The 15,020-nt window shown below is 39.2% G+C and overlaps 2 protein-coding genes across 4 annotated transcripts; one reads left to right on the forward strand and one right to left on the reverse strand.

Moving 5' to 3' along the window:
• Positions 1–1,910: 1,910 nt before the first annotated feature.
• On the reverse strand, positions 1,911–11,893 carry mettl25 (methyltransferase like 25). Of its 2 annotated transcripts, XM_004083164.5 has the most exons (12): positions 11,677–11,893; positions 10,841–11,020; positions 10,622–10,728; positions 9,947–10,519; positions 9,550–9,697; positions 7,248–7,342; positions 7,101–7,130; positions 6,595–6,668; positions 3,830–3,923; positions 3,608–3,682; positions 3,085–3,156; positions 1,911–2,261 (listed from the first exon to the last, which is right to left on the reverse strand). In XM_004083164.5, the coding sequence occupies exons 1-12, from the start codon at positions 11,891–11,893 to the stop codon at positions 2,151–2,153; spliced, it is 1,776 nt and encodes a 591-aa protein (XP_004083212.1). In that variant the 3' UTR covers positions 1,911–2,150. The 2 variants fall into 2 exon arrangements, with proteins under 2 accessions (XP_004083212.1, XP_078798417.1); XM_078942291.1 differs by lacking the exons at positions 1,911–2,261; positions 3,085–3,156 and adding an exon at positions 3,216–3,260.
• Positions 11,793–15,006, forward strand: ccdc59 (coiled-coil domain containing 59). 2 transcript variants are annotated; one of them, XM_078942292.1, is made up of 5 exons: positions 11,793–11,932; positions 12,344–12,566; positions 12,745–13,066; positions 14,173–14,281; positions 14,375–15,006. In XM_078942292.1, exons 2-5 carry the CDS (start codon positions 12,419–12,421, stop codon positions 14,537–14,539), a joined length of 744 nt encoding a protein of 247 aa, XP_078798418.1. In that variant the 5' UTR covers positions 11,793–11,932; positions 12,344–12,418; the 3' UTR covers positions 14,540–15,006. The 2 variants fall into 2 exon arrangements, with proteins under 2 accessions (XP_078798418.1, XP_011489448.1); XM_011491146.3 differs by having other exon boundaries at positions 11,867–11,979.
• Positions 15,007–15,020: the final 14 nt, after the last annotated feature.

A 15,020-nucleotide genomic window follows, 5' to 3' on the forward strand; every position in this document is an offset into this window, starting at 1 on the left:
TTCTGAGCAACAGCAGAGGAAAGAAATTGAATTGAGAGCAGGGACCTTTATAAAAGGTTGCTCTCCAGCTTCCTCCTGACATTTCACAAACGATCACTTAAAGTAGCTTTGCAACTGTCTCACGTCCCCTTTCCTCATTCTCAGCTTGTGTTTATCTCTGATAAAGCCTGCCACTTCCCCTCCAGACTGTATCCTTTAATTATTTTGTTTCACCGACTCTTTTCCTACTCTTAAGATTTGCATTTTTTCAAGGAAAAAATTAGATTTTTAATGCAGATCATTTTGAAGAGTTTGTGATAACCATCTTCTGTTCAAATACCACCGTGAGAAACTCGGATCAAAGCTAAAAGTCAAAGTGTTGACACCCTCCCCTCACTTCCCCGTTGCTTCCTCTGATTCCTGCATTACGGTGAAAAGTCGCGTCCTTAAGCTATTTGCGTCTGGGAGCCCACATCCACACCCTGAGTGCCCTTTTCCTGTGCTCTGTGATGTAAAGTCAGGAAATTGGAGCTGACCTCTCCAGCCACTTCACGACGGCCTTCCGTCATTTTTCCGTGAGCATGTGAAGCTGTGACAGGACAACTGTTTATATATACATGCATGCGTGCAAGCCTGAAGGATGGGGCAGTTAAAGGAGACATGATTCACTCAAGCAAAACAAAGGCCGGCAGTGTTTAAGTCCCAAACAAGCTTCATTCATAACGTGGTGTCCGTACAGTTTGGACAGTGAAGATGATCCAGATTTAGCTGAAAGTGACATCATTTGTCTTTACTGACATAAATCACTAGGACACCAAAGGGTTTTACAGACAAACCTGTGTGTGAGCTGCAGATGTGCAGGCAGCTGGCACAAACAGAGGAAAATGTCTGAGAGGAAAAATAGATTTTGTGAAGAGAGAATGGTGTTGGAGCTTTTTTTCAGGTTGTTCGGTTTCAGACACTGAAAAAAGAAATGTATGCATGATGTTTCACATAAAAACAAATAAACCAAATCGCAATGATTAGCAATTTTTATAATATTTTTCATGTGCAAAGAGACTGTCTAGATTCTTAACTTTAATCTTAAATACCCACTCCAATGAAAATCGTGTTTCTTGTGTCATTTTTCCTCGTGATGGAAGACATATATGAAAAAAATTGAGCTTGAAATTTAATTACTGAGTATTTCCTAATTCAAATCATTGTGAATCAAGACAAGAAAAAAAAATGCAGTTGAAAACGCTTGTAGGCGTGGCGTTAGAAGCTCCTACAGCAAGCCACAAGTTCCCTGCTCCACTTCATTCAGATGCATCCGCTTGCAAATGACTGAATGATTGGTTGGGGGTATGAGGGGCTGTAAAGCTAGAGGGAGAGACTGTGAACTGATGAATGATGGGAAGGGGGCAGGCTTACTCTGTGCTGGTAGTTCCTCCCACAACTCACTGTCGAATTTCTAATGAACTCCTGCTGCTCTGCAGAAACTATGTCCTAGAAAACGACTTTTTTTTGCTAAAAATGGCATAATCATAATAAAAAGACCACTGGGAACGCTTTGAAAATAGATCAAAGATGATCAGAGTGGGACTTTAAAGACACTTAATAAACAATGTTAAATTCTGAGTTAATTTAACTTCATGTGATATAAAATAAAATGAAAAATGTAACGTTTTTGCTCATTAAAATAATAATTTAAACACAAAAATGCCTAAAAAAACAGCAACTTTTTCTTTTGTAAAAAAGGATATTAAAAAAAAGGAGCCTCTTTCTCTGCTGTTTTTTCTTCTTTCTTCTCTGGACAAACTAGAAATTAGATTTCCAGATGTGCTGGGAGAATCTAAGTCTCTTCAAATCCCACAATACCGCAGTTTCCCTGAATACTCCTTAAAAACAAGTGTTTTCCTCAGATTCATTCAAACACAAAGACCAGAAAAAAAGGCAATAGATTTTTAAACAGGTAAATTGCTTTTCCAGGTGCTTTGTGGTGTTTTTTCATGGAGTGGAATTATTTTTTCTTCATCAAAACATTAAAGTCTATAAAACAAATGAAAAAGTATAAGGAGGTTCAAACATTTAATTGTACAAAATTTGAATTGTGATTAAAAAAAGAAAAATATAACCAAATAATAAAATAGAACTGTTTTGAAATTAATTTTTCATTTTTGTACATGAAATCAGCAGCTTGTTTTTCTCTTTGTGGAAGCCTTGAGTCCAATAACAGCATAGCATCTTGGTGACAGCAGAGGGTCAAACAGTTGCACCAGTGCAGAAAATGTTACATCTTCCTGCAAAAAAACAATAACACAGATTTTATTTAGACAGAAACAAAATATGCACATTCTTCCTTTTTATTTAGACTTTTAATGCCACATGGTATAACCTCCCTTTACATCCATTCCTCCTATTTAGCCCTTCAGGCTAAATAAAAGTCTGAACACAGTTATCATCACATGGATCTCATTAGCATACATCCAACGCTTCCTTTAGCGTTTTCCCTCCTTTTCCTCGTGGACGTACACAGAAATCTGCACAGAGCTGTTGATATTCCACAGGACGCTTATAAGGAAGTCCATCTGACATGCAACCACATGTAATCATAACTTCAAAGCATTTGGACAATAAGCTGCAGGCTGGGTTCAATTTCAGCAACGTGTGTGTTAGTGTCAGTGGAGCAGATTTCAGCTGACATTTCTGTGTGTTTGCTTTAATCATCTGGGATGTGAAGATTCTGATCCAAACCGAACACATGTAGGAATCAGTATGGAGTGCTGAGCTGTAAACACACTTAGCAAAAAAGAAAATGTATTTATTTGTTTTGATTTTCCTTAAAATTGTTCTTGAATTGCACCAAAGTTTGGGGAAATTATGTTAAGGCTCTTCTATCTAATGCCAACATTTTCCCAATTTGAAAGTGTCAGCCATATTACTGGGCCAGTAACTAAGATAACCCACATAATGATCAACCCACCACCATGCCAGTTCCAGAAAACATAAATCTGCATCCTCCACTGCTCATATTAAGTTTCATTTCTTTCCATTAAAATTCACCTACAAATATTTTTGGATATGAAATTACAAACTTTATTTGACTTATCTGTTCTGCTTTACCTGTTCTTTCAGGTAGCAAAGGCGATCAAGGAGAATCAGTCCTTCAATACAGGGAGCAATTGTCACCTTCAGCTGCACAGAGAAAGAAATATGAAGAAAAAGATTCACAGGAAGTCGTATTTAATATCACAGTGATCCAAAATGCTCTACTTTTTCATCCCTTTTAGATGTTTCTTCTTTTAGAGAGAACAGAATAAAAAGTCAGCAGTTACTCAGAAACCGTCCTCCAAAAAACATTTAACTGGATTAAGTCAAGAGAGAAAAACAAAATCCTGGTTGACAACCCAATTATTAGCCTGAAAAGCAACCAGAGGCTGTTTTTCATCTCGTTCTGTACGAGCAATTCTCACATTACCTTCCACCAGAGTACACCGATCTCACTTATTGTTTTAGAACTTGTTGACATTTTGCAGGAGAAAAATATTCGACACAAAGGCTTGAGGGAATACCGTGGAAGACGTGCCAAATGTGTGGAAAAAAGAACCCTGAAATGCAGTTTGGTCAAAGCAGAATGAGGACTCACCATGTTAAAGGCATGCATCTCAGCCATACGAGGTCTGTACTTGTCGTGGTAATCCTGGATGTCGTTGTCAGAAAGCTGCATCGGACAAAAAAAGAGATTTGTTTTGTCATTTAAACTATGATGCAAGAAGAAGAAGGAGCACATGTCAAATCCCAGTGTTTTTTTTTACAGATATATTTCATAGTTTGCTCTGAAAAGTAACTGCGACAATCTGCTCCTGACCTTCGATTCATCCAGTTCCAGTTTGCGCAGAGCTCGACGGACGTAGTCCAGAAAGGATTTCGCCTTCGAGTAAACATTTCCCACTCGCCTGTCACTGCAGATCATAACAATTTCTCACTTTCTGCACAGTAGAATAAACTTTCATATATACTATTATCACCATTTATATCATATTAGCAGAAAGACAGCTTCATACACACAAAAAAAACTTACAGTTTGTGGGAAATATGAAAAATCTTTTGCTGGTTATATAAATTAAAAACAAGGCACAGGAACTTCCTAGTGCCTTTAACTTATCATAATCATATTTAACATTTTAGCAAAAAAACTGGATTCAGCTGATAATATTTCATTTAACTGTGAAACTTTGAAAACTAAATTTAAAAATAAATTTAGTTTTCCAAAAAGAAACAGTAGATGAAATGTTGCAAACTACATTTGATCATAAATACAGTCGTAAGAACCAATTATATTTAACCATTATATTCTGTCTTTTTTTTTTAAGTATGGAGCCCCTATAGTGCCTAAACGAGTTTAAACATCTATTTATAATGTATGTAAATGAGCTTAACACTTAAACCCACGATGTACATGAGCTTCTTTTCTAACAGTATACATCAGGGGTCGGGAACCTTTTTGGCCGAGAGAGCCATAAACGCCACATATTTTTAAATGTAATTTCCAAAGAGCCATACAATAATGTAGTGTCCCTTTCCCACACTGAGGCACGGAGACTTAACCTCTTTTAAGGTTCTTTATTCGGGTTACTGCAGACCGCGACAAACGCCGAACAATTAATTCAGCAACTCCTGAATCTCTCCCGCCGAGACGAGACGAGAGCGCGTCTCCCAACTTTATATTCCACTGCTCCCGCTGCAGCCCTCCCCTTTCCCTTATTCGGCCCATAGCTGAACCCCATTGGTCCAAACTACCTAACAACAGGCTGAGCGACAGAACTGAGAGCCAATCAGATCTCTGCTTGACGCGTTCAATGAACTCCAGAACTTTTAACACGGCCCAACAGCCATCCAACTCAGTCCGCGACAATATGTTTAAAACTAAAATACAAGTGAATGTGTGCATTTGATGTAATTTCAACCTTTTTAAAGTCCAGTAAGTCTGTGGATTCTTTTTAATAACATTGTTATTCTGTTTCTAATAAATGATGAGTATTTCTCGTGGTAGTTTTGCTGATGGTCTAGTCTGGTTTACGTGGTGAGTTTCTGCTTCATGCAGGCGTTGAGACTTTAAACGTGATCTTAGGTTTGTATGAATGTTTTGTAGATGTGAGACAGACTGCTCACATGCGGACCTGGAGCCAAACACACACTCACACGCTGCAGTGAGTGACGGGCATTGGGTTTTACGTTATTACAATCCCTGCGCGATTCACCTGCTGCCTGTCCCCACAACACCTCAGCCCCACCCTCTGCTTTCTCCCTCACACATCCCGTCCCCGCAACTGCGCGCTCTTTCTCAGAGACGGGAGCGTGCAGTTTTAGGCACGGCAATTCACAGGTTTCCGGGTGGTACAAACTCTGTGAATTAATAGACAATTTTAAACTTATACTAGTGCTGGCGCAGATTTGTCTCTCTAAGCACCGCTACTACTGCGCGCCTCTGCCATCGCATCGCGCACGAGAAAGACTGGTCTAATGAAGAAAAAAAATTTGAATTAAAGATTTGTCTGCAAGCCACATGTGACCATCAAAAGAGCCATATATGGCTCGCGAGCCTTAGGTTCCCGACCCCTGGTATACATCATTTATTAAATATGAATTTGCACTTTATCATAGCTATGCCTAAAGTTGCAGACACATCGGCCATGTGATGGATGTTCAAGAACATGCTGAGCAGGCATTCTTGATGCCCATTTTGTTCACACTGGACAAGAGGGGAGGGGCTTCTTCTTCTTCATTCTGTTTACCAGCGCATGTCCAAAATTTCAAAGAGGCTTGGTGTGAAATGTCAAATCTCGCTAATTTTGTCCCAGGCTTTTTCTCTTTTACAGCTCTTTTCTGATGCATGAAAGACTTGTAGTGGTGGAGCTAGAACATTTTCAATTGGGGGGGGCGGCAGAAGTCTTTGGTAGGGTGGCAAATGGGAACGGCAAACTGAACAGCCATTAAAAATGAAAGGATCAAAAATATGTATTTAAAAAGCTTTATCATTATTATAAATACTAACAGCAGTTATTTTAACTGAGGTGCTATCGCAAATGCTTGAAAAAGTTTGTATTGATGTTGATGATTTCTTTTTATCCTTGTCTACAATGATACTAATATTGACTTAAAATTTGGGGGACAAAGCTTTTCTGCTGTGGGGGGGAGACGGGACGGGACGGGACGGGACTCCTTTGACCCCCTGCAGCTCCGTCCCTGAAGACCTGGCACAACCATCGCCACGCACTACCGAGGTGCACCTTGTTTTGTACGTAGAACCCGAAAAAGGTCGTGGAAACTTGCCTAGCAACACAGAAACATGGGAGTTTTGATCGCGAAAGCTGCATTTACGCACGTTTACACAGACATTTCATTGGAAGTGGCCGCTTGTACGCTGAGACAATTCGCTATTTATATGAAGAGTTTGGTTAATTAACATTAAGAGCAAAGTATAGACAAAAACCTTTTTTTTCTTTCCCAAAATTTTGGAAACATATCGTTTGTGCCACAATGAAAACACGACACCTACTTTGGTCTATTTTACCCTCACAAACACATTTCCTACACCAAACCAAACATGGACGAAAGCTGCAGGAAAATGACCTTTTATAGGAGCCGTAGTGATCTCTCAGAATGACGTGAAGGACTGCTCTGTAGAACAGAGACTCCATCTGAATCTGGAGAAGAAGAATAAAAAGTGTGTCTGACTCACAGGAAAAGATTCTTCCATGTGTGGAAATGGTGGATGAACACATCTGACACTTTTCAGGCTTAACACAACACTCGCGGGCAATCAAGCCTGTTTTGGGGGTTCAGACCTCCGTTCCAGCAGGTAATCCATCTTTCCATGATTACATTAATATTTATAAACATTCCTTATTAATGGCAGTTCCGGTATCATGTATCGGCTCGGGGCTGCCGCCTCCCAGCTCTATATTTCAAATAAAGCAATTAATGGGTTAATAATCTGGCTTTAAATAAAAAAAAAACTGTAGGGGCTGATTGGGAACACCTAGATCTGCCATTTGTAGCGCAGTGAGGAATTTGCCACTGTTGGTCAAAATGAGCTAATATGATGAAATGCATATTTAAATGCACGCCTCACTCACCCCCTGGCCAAGAGAAACTCTTTCCAAAGCCTGTTGGTTAGAAGGGAAAAAAAACAAGCCCTCGTGAAAAATGTGCGCTAACAGGAAAATAAAGTCAGGTGCAAATACAAAAAAAAAAAAAGTAAAAAAAAAAAATCTTGGACCCACCAAACATGCTGACATCCTGGCATTTCTGCCACAGAAGCAGGACCGGTCATGGAGGTACTGACTCAGAGGGAAACCACACGATCTGTCCAAACTCTCTGTGAGGGAACGGGCAAAGATGAGCTCAGTTAAACAGAGGAGAACAGACATTTGTAGCAGAAATTTGAAAGTAAGCTGCTAAATAGGGGCAGAGATGATGTGTGCATCACAGATCAAAGATACAGACCTGGATTTTTGGTCATATCTAACTTTAACTTGCCAGAAATTCAGAGCACGGAAACCATCAAACCAAAACATAATTAATTATTATTCTATAGGCTTAAAAATGCAGGTTTTCCTGATTTTTTTTTTTAAAGAAAAGGTTTTTCATAGTTAAATAAATCAGTTATAGTGAATTTGACCCAATGGAAAGCTTCCGGTCTGTTTGGAGTTGTTGTGAGTCAATAACACAAGTGGTGTAGTGTCCTGGTCCCACACGGGTTAAAAGGCGTGGTTAAAGCACTTAAGGGATTGTGCAGTTTCCAAAGGATCAGCCTGTATAAACATAAAGTGGCTTCTATAATGAAGCTTTTCAGCTCCTTGATTCTCTGTTATAGGGGGAAGCAGGCCACCACAGGAGCTGGCCGCCAGCCCAGACTGCACTGCAACCCTGCTGCACGTGTGTGCACGTGTGTGAGAGCGCAAAACCCTGGTAGGGTTTGAAGAACATGCGTGAACGGCAGCCGGTCGTGATTTCCTTTTTTTTTTTATCTCCTGGCTGATGCGGAGGTCAGCTCTGATGACGCCACGCTGCATCCACTGCAGATATGCAGAGGCTCCCGTCACAGCACCAGGTCACATGTAGACAATTTCATAACTCATAAACTGGAGGAACACGTGAAACCGGGGACGACATCAGACTGGGACTCTGGCGTGGAGCTTCCTCGCAGTGATGAAACACGACTGCACGACCGATTCCCTTCCATCATAAAAAGTTTTTTTTCTTTTTCAAATCTCTTTTTTCGTGAGCTTTAAACCGCCTCCTCAAATCCGTAAATCCCCTCTAATGACTCCAACAGTCGGACTGTGAGCTCAGCTCCATCTCCAGGCTGATAACTCCGCCAAGTCGCTCAATACCAGTGGAACATCTGACTTGTTTCCTACACATTTAGGTTTAGCTTTGTTATCAGATGGGGGCTCTGAAGTACAAAAATACTTCAACTAACATTTGGTTTGCTGGGCCGTAACAGATTCTTTCTCTTCTTTAGTGTCCTTTTTTTATATTACATATAAGTTTGCAGCTCACTGGTCTTGTGGTAGAGCGTCCACCCTCAGACTGGAAGGTCTTTAGTTCAAATCCACAGTCAAGTCATGCTTGACATTCAGCATTAAGGGGTTGGATTGGGGGGGTTAGACCGATCAAATGGCTCCAGAGTGCGGCTGTGTCTGCAGATCACCGCTTCTCCAGGGCGATGGGTCAAATGCGAAGAACAAAGTTCACACACCAAGGTTGTTGTTGTTGTTGTTATTTACCATTTGGCACATCCCGTCAGGGGTCGTCACAGCAAATTAGCTTTCACTGATTCACACAGGAGGTTTGGCAGAGAACTTTACTTTAACTTGAAATGCTTTTAAGATTTAGATTTCTTTCAAACATGTAAAACAAAACAAAATAATCAAACCCATCACAATCTTTAATGCTTAAGAAGAATATATAAAATATATATCCGTTAAGCCTTTGTATTTGTTTTAACTGTTTGATTGTTTTCTTTTTAAAGTATTTTAATGCTCTTTCTTCAACGTGTTTCTTTTCTCTGACTTAAAAAATATTAATAAGGACTGTTTTTCCATAAAATATGATTTTTTTTACTATTTAAGAAGGTATTTATTTTTTATGCTATCAGCCAATAAAAGTGTTTTTCTTTAGCATTTTTCATTCAGTTATGTTCTATCCCAGTAGCATGTAAAGTAAAAGATATTCCTTTCTCAATGTGTTTTTTTATTATCATTCTGCTCCATTAAATAAATTTGATTTTTCCCCCCAATATTTTGTGAATTTCATGTTGCAGACAGTGTATCTTTTTTAACAATTCATATTGTTCTTTTGTTTTACAAACTGTCATAATAAATATCCTACGCTGTCAACATGCTGATGTGATGTGGTCTCTTTTTGGTATCTTTTTCCTCTTAATATTTTTTTAAAATAGTTCTGTTTGGTTTTTGAAGTGTTAAAAGTTTATCACTTAAATGTTGAAGAGTTTTTTTTTGTATTTGTATCCTAGTGATGGATGAATAAACCTGGATATGTGTGTGTGTGTGTCTAAACCTGGTCCAGCAGGGTCAAACTCCTCAGACAGCAGGTGATAGCAGCAGCCCACGCTGCAGACTGCGGCCAGCTCCGGTTTAGCCACAAACATCCTCAGAGTGCTGGGAGCCAAGTTTCCACATGTGTGCAGGCCGACCATGACCGCGTCCTGGAATATGAAGGGATCCCGCAGAGAAAGAAGAGAACGGAGGAAAGGTGGAAGGCACGGGGGAAGATAGATGACAGAATTTATTGATGATGACGCGGTGCAGATTTGGCATCAAACCCATCACCCCCCCCCTCCATCAATAATCCAAACTCCAGCTGCTGGAACTGTGCTGTAATTTTAGAAGCCGTGTGGGAAGCTGCTGCGGTACCTTCAGCTCCATCACCTGACACAGATGGATTTAAACCTCACCTCCAGCTCGGTGATGAGCTCCCGCAGCTCAGTTTCTGCGGTCACGTAAGACGTGAGCGGCGAAAACACGTCGCTGGCGCCGTCTCTTCTGCTCTGAGCTTTCCTCTCTACATTTTCCCTCTTCCTCCTTTCCTTTTCCTCGTCGCTGAGCTGACTTGGGGGAACCCTTGGGGAGGCAGGCTCCAGTACATCTGCTGACAGGGCGCTAAGAAAGAGCTCCTCTGAATCTGGACTTAACTCCGTCTGCCTCCCTGCTGCTGGGGATGAAGAGATGATAGGCAGCCCTTCTTCCTCTTGAGACTCATTTCTTGATGCATCGACACATAAAGCATCCTCATCTTCCTTCAGCTCGGGTTCAACTTTTTCAGAGCCCCTCTGAGCTGTGGCTTCTCCTCGAGTCCTCCCTGCTTTTGCCTGTTTCTGGTACACCCGGTAGAACTTTTTCAGCTTCCTGTTCCGCTCCTGAGCACCGTGGGTGTTGGTGCTGGAGGAGTCGATGCCGTAAACCTGAAGGCCATACTGGAGAGACAGGAAGGAGCTCAGGTAGCCCTTCCCTGAGCCCACGTCTATCACCTTAAAAACAAACCAAACACGTTGGAAAACTCACTTCTTGTTTGCATCAAAGCAAAAGAAAACATTCACGCTATGACTGAAGCTTTAAAAGTTTCACTCCACCTGTTTGACTCCAGAGTGCCGGGCCAAACCGGCAACCACCTCAGACATGGACTGGACTTCGTGAGATTTCTTAGAGTTCATAAATTCATCTGCTTCCAGTTCTGTAACTGTTTACAGACAAAAAAACTATATTTACCCTAAATCCTCATTACAGATATGAGCTAAACACTACACAATTCCAACCCCTTGTTTGAAATTCTATATGCATTATCCACCAACCAATCCCAGGTAGAACAGTGGACTTGGACCAGTTCCCTTGAAGCTCCAGCAGGAAATCAGATCTGCTCATGCAGACTTCAAGTCCAGGGAGAGAGTGGGCCTTAGCGCCCTGCAGAAACTCGTGGGTATCGAGCAGACGGTTTGAATGACTGCAAAACCCAAACATGGTCCCAGATGGTTCTGTTTAGAGAAAACACAAAAATTGATGTGAAAGTGCATGAAGTTATGGGGTATATTGGAAGATGTTATTTTACTTAACAAAACATAGTTTGATACTTTCAGAATAAAAGACTTCAGACATTTGAAAAAGTTATGCTGCAGATAAAAATATATTAAACATACTCAGTTGCCCTTTTTCATCATTAATGATTTTAATGATTTTAATAACTTGACTATTAATGAATTCAATGTGTCATGCCCTGTATGCATATGTGCAGATATATCTGTTTAATATTGAGAGTCTTTATGAGGACATCGTTTTTATGTGCATGTGTATCTATAAATAAGGAAGTGCATCTTCTTTAACTTTTTTATTTATTTTTCCAATCAAATTATGATTAATCATCCTGAATTTGACTAATGTAGCCAAATACAGATATAAATGTATTTTGTTTGTCTCCTTCAGTATTTCTTTTTGATTGCTTGGAATAAACCAATTCCAAATAATAAAAAAAAACACAAAAACAAAGTTTCGTTTGTCTATGGGCTTAATAAGTGACGCAATATCCAAATAAAACTCAAATGTTCATCCTAAATGAAAGAATATAATAATTCTTATATTTAAATAAATATTGGTAAAGTTTTAACTTGATTTCAAAATAAAATGATTGGTTTACCAGTTCGTCTGCGCTCTGGCTCCATCTTCCGGTCGCTGTTGGGCGTGACGGCTGACAGGACCTCCTCTGGTGACACCGCCATGAACCGCTTCCAGACATCTTGAGTGTAAAACTCCACAGTGTGAGCATTAGCGATAGGGAGTGTTACGGACAAAAACTGCATGACTTCATCTATCCGCTGTTGAATGTCCACGAGGCTGCAGGAGGAGGGTTTCATGTTTGAAGGCACGCGGAAGAACAAGAAGGAGTCTGAACCGTATGTAAAACGTCTCCTACTGGTGATGATAACACACCAAGGCAAAAGTAATCGAAAAGTATTATCATTTTGTCGATAATATGTGTTGGTTTTAGCTGTTTAACCACTTTTTGTCCTATATTCCTTATGGTTTCTATATAACCTCATATGTTTAACTCGATGTATCGTGGGTTTTAACTGAATTAAAACAAGTGTTAATTTTTCTCAGTCAACAGAATTTTCGGATTAAGAAGTGTTTACTTTAATTTAATACTGTCTACGAATATTTTTAAATTAATATTTTGTCTCTTTTCCTAAATAAGCCTATTTTATTTTTTTAAAGCTCAGAAATACAAATGATACAGTTTAAAAATGAATTTCTTTTTTTTGTTCCGGATTCGGTTACTTCGCCTTGCTGACGTCATCACTCAGGGACGGCATGTTCTCGGCATGCTGTAGGAAAAAGTAAAGAAAACATTTATCCGTTGTGACCAAATCTGAAGCGCAATGGCTCCAGTAGACCGAAAAGCGAAAAATAAAAACTTTACAAAGAAAGAAAGGATTTTGAAAAAAGGCAAAGAATTGTCAGTTGGCGTGAAAAAGAACAGAAAATGGATTCAACAGCACAAAGTTTTTGAAGGCAGCGTTAAAGAAGGTGAGCTTTTATGATTTTATAAATGTAATTATTGTCATGTTGCTATAACGTGGCTATATTGTGTGTACACAGAATCTGCCACTTCATAACTTTTCATAATCTGTTAATTTTCTAATTAAGTCTATCTGCTGTTAAACTTCTAATCATTAAATTTCTAATCCATTTTTACTCTCTGTAGGTCAAGGATTTGCTCTGAAAAGAAAGCAGAAAGTTAAATATGAATACAACAAACTACTAAAGAAGGAGAGGAAAAGGAATCCTGATTCCAAAATGCTATACAAGGACGAGTATCCAGAACACCTCAAGCATCTCTACATGGCAGAGGAGGAGAAGCTGAAAAAAGAAGCCTGGGAAAACCGAGTAAACAGGACTAAGCTGAGAAAGAAGGAGCAGGTGACGAAGGAGGAAAACGAAGATGATGAAGACATTTGTGGCGGATCTGAGCTGACAAATTCCATGCCTGTAGCCCCTGAACAAACGGAAAACTCTGAGAAAGAAAGGTGAGGAGTCTGGTTATTGGAATTAAAAAAAAAAGTTCTTTAACAATTCAGGCATTATTTCTTCTACTTCTTAATTCTACTAATCTTGTCTATTGGACATTAAAAAGCTTGTTTTTTGTGTCTACTTACTTTCCTGCAAGCTTACAGCATCTCACAAGCCCAACCTAACAATACCCGCCAACAAAAATGAGTACAATAGTATAAAAGAGTTTTTTTAGGTGCATTTGTTTTGTATAAAAATACTAATGCACATATCTGTTTGAAATACCAAATTTATTAAATGTTTAATCAATTTGGGGGAGACAAAAAAAAGATCTACCCTTCTCTAACATGTACATGTTGACCAAGTACCTCGTCTCTGGCTCACCTCTATTACTGCTCCTAAACTTGGCTGTGGATCCTGCGTCCGGCTCGTCTCGCGCCCCCAGCCGTCCCCTGACTTCATCTGGATGAAGCTCGTCTTTTGGACTGTAAATATGTAGTTGTAGCGTTAAATAAGTTAATTCTTCTCTACAAGTTCTGGTCATCGCCTGTCCGTCCTGGGGGAGGATCCCTCCTTCATGTGGACACCCCTGATGTTTCCACGGTTTTTCCCGAATCCGTTTTATTTAAGGAGTTTTTCCTTACCGCATAGGAGGGTCTAAGGGCAGGGATGCCCAGTTTAGTTTAGTCAGTTCAATTTAGAATCTTTCTATTGAATTGTGTGTGTTCATGATCCCTTCGATTTTATGTTTTACCTTACATTTATCTGCACAAAGCCCATCGAGACGACTGTTGTTGTGATTTTGGGCTAAACAAATAAAATTGAATTGAAAATTGAACATTAAATGTTTTTTTTTTATATTACCTGACTTTTTTTCGAATTATATTAAAAAAAAAATTCTGTCATGTTTTTTTCCGTTGAGGGTTATACTAAATTAGGTGGAGTCCTGGATTTGTTGGTACGTTCCGAATTAGCGACAGACGGCATGAAGGGGTTAAGACATTTTTTATTTTTTTTTATATCAGATGGTAAAATTGACAAACAGAAATTTTAAAGTTTAAACTGAAAAAGCTGTAAGAAAAAAAGGTTTTTAAACAACAGCTCTGGTTCTCCTTTATTGTAGCTTTCCATTGAGTAACCGCATGAAGAAGAAATTGCAGAAGAAGACATCCTACCAAAAGACAAAAGAGGAATTTGAGAAAATCAAAGAAAAGCGAAGGAAGAAAAAAGAGGTAATTTCTGTGTTTTTTCTTTTTGTCAAAAAACAAAAACAAGATCACTGTCCTGTTCCTTCACATCTATTTTTTTTCCTATCCAAATTCCAGGAATATTTGAAAAACAAGCAGCAGAAGGAAGAAGCCGTTAAACGGTACAAGCAGAAAAAGATGGAAACTTTTCAAATTCTGAGCAAAAAGACCAAGAAAGGACAGCCGAATCTGAACCTGCAAATGGAATATTTACTTCAGAAGATCCAAGGAACGCAAAAATGACGACCAAAGATTGAGCAAACTGTTACCAACCTTTAATTTTATTATTAAAAATGAAACACAAAATCATCCGAGCTGCTGCATCTTCTGTTTTTGCATAGTTTTATTGCAGAATTCCATAACTAGGCAACAAAAGAAATGGGATTTTCACACCACAAGATGGCATTGTTAGATATGTGCAGCTTCTGCTTATATACACATTTGACAGATAATGTTTTTATTTGGAAGTAAAAAATTAAATAAATGTTTGGTCAAAGGTAGAAACTGTTATTTGAAAATTAATTATCATCAACAATTATTTAGTAGAAGCTGTTTGGGGGGAGAATTGTGATTCTACAACAGAGATCTGTAAAGTTTTGAAAAATCAACATTATTTTGAATTGTCGAATAAATCACTTGTTTAGGGCACGTTAACATTAAAGACCTGATCAGTGTGGTGCTGTTGAACAAATAAAACAAATAGACTCCCACTTTGAGTTGCTGT

This window comes from Oryzias latipes, chromosome 23, assembly GCF_053564925.1.
Source record: "Oryzias latipes strain Hd-rR chromosome 23, Olatipes_Hd-rR_3.1".
Classification (NCBI taxonomy): Eukaryota; Metazoa; Chordata; class Actinopteri; order Beloniformes; family Adrianichthyidae; genus Oryzias; species Oryzias latipes.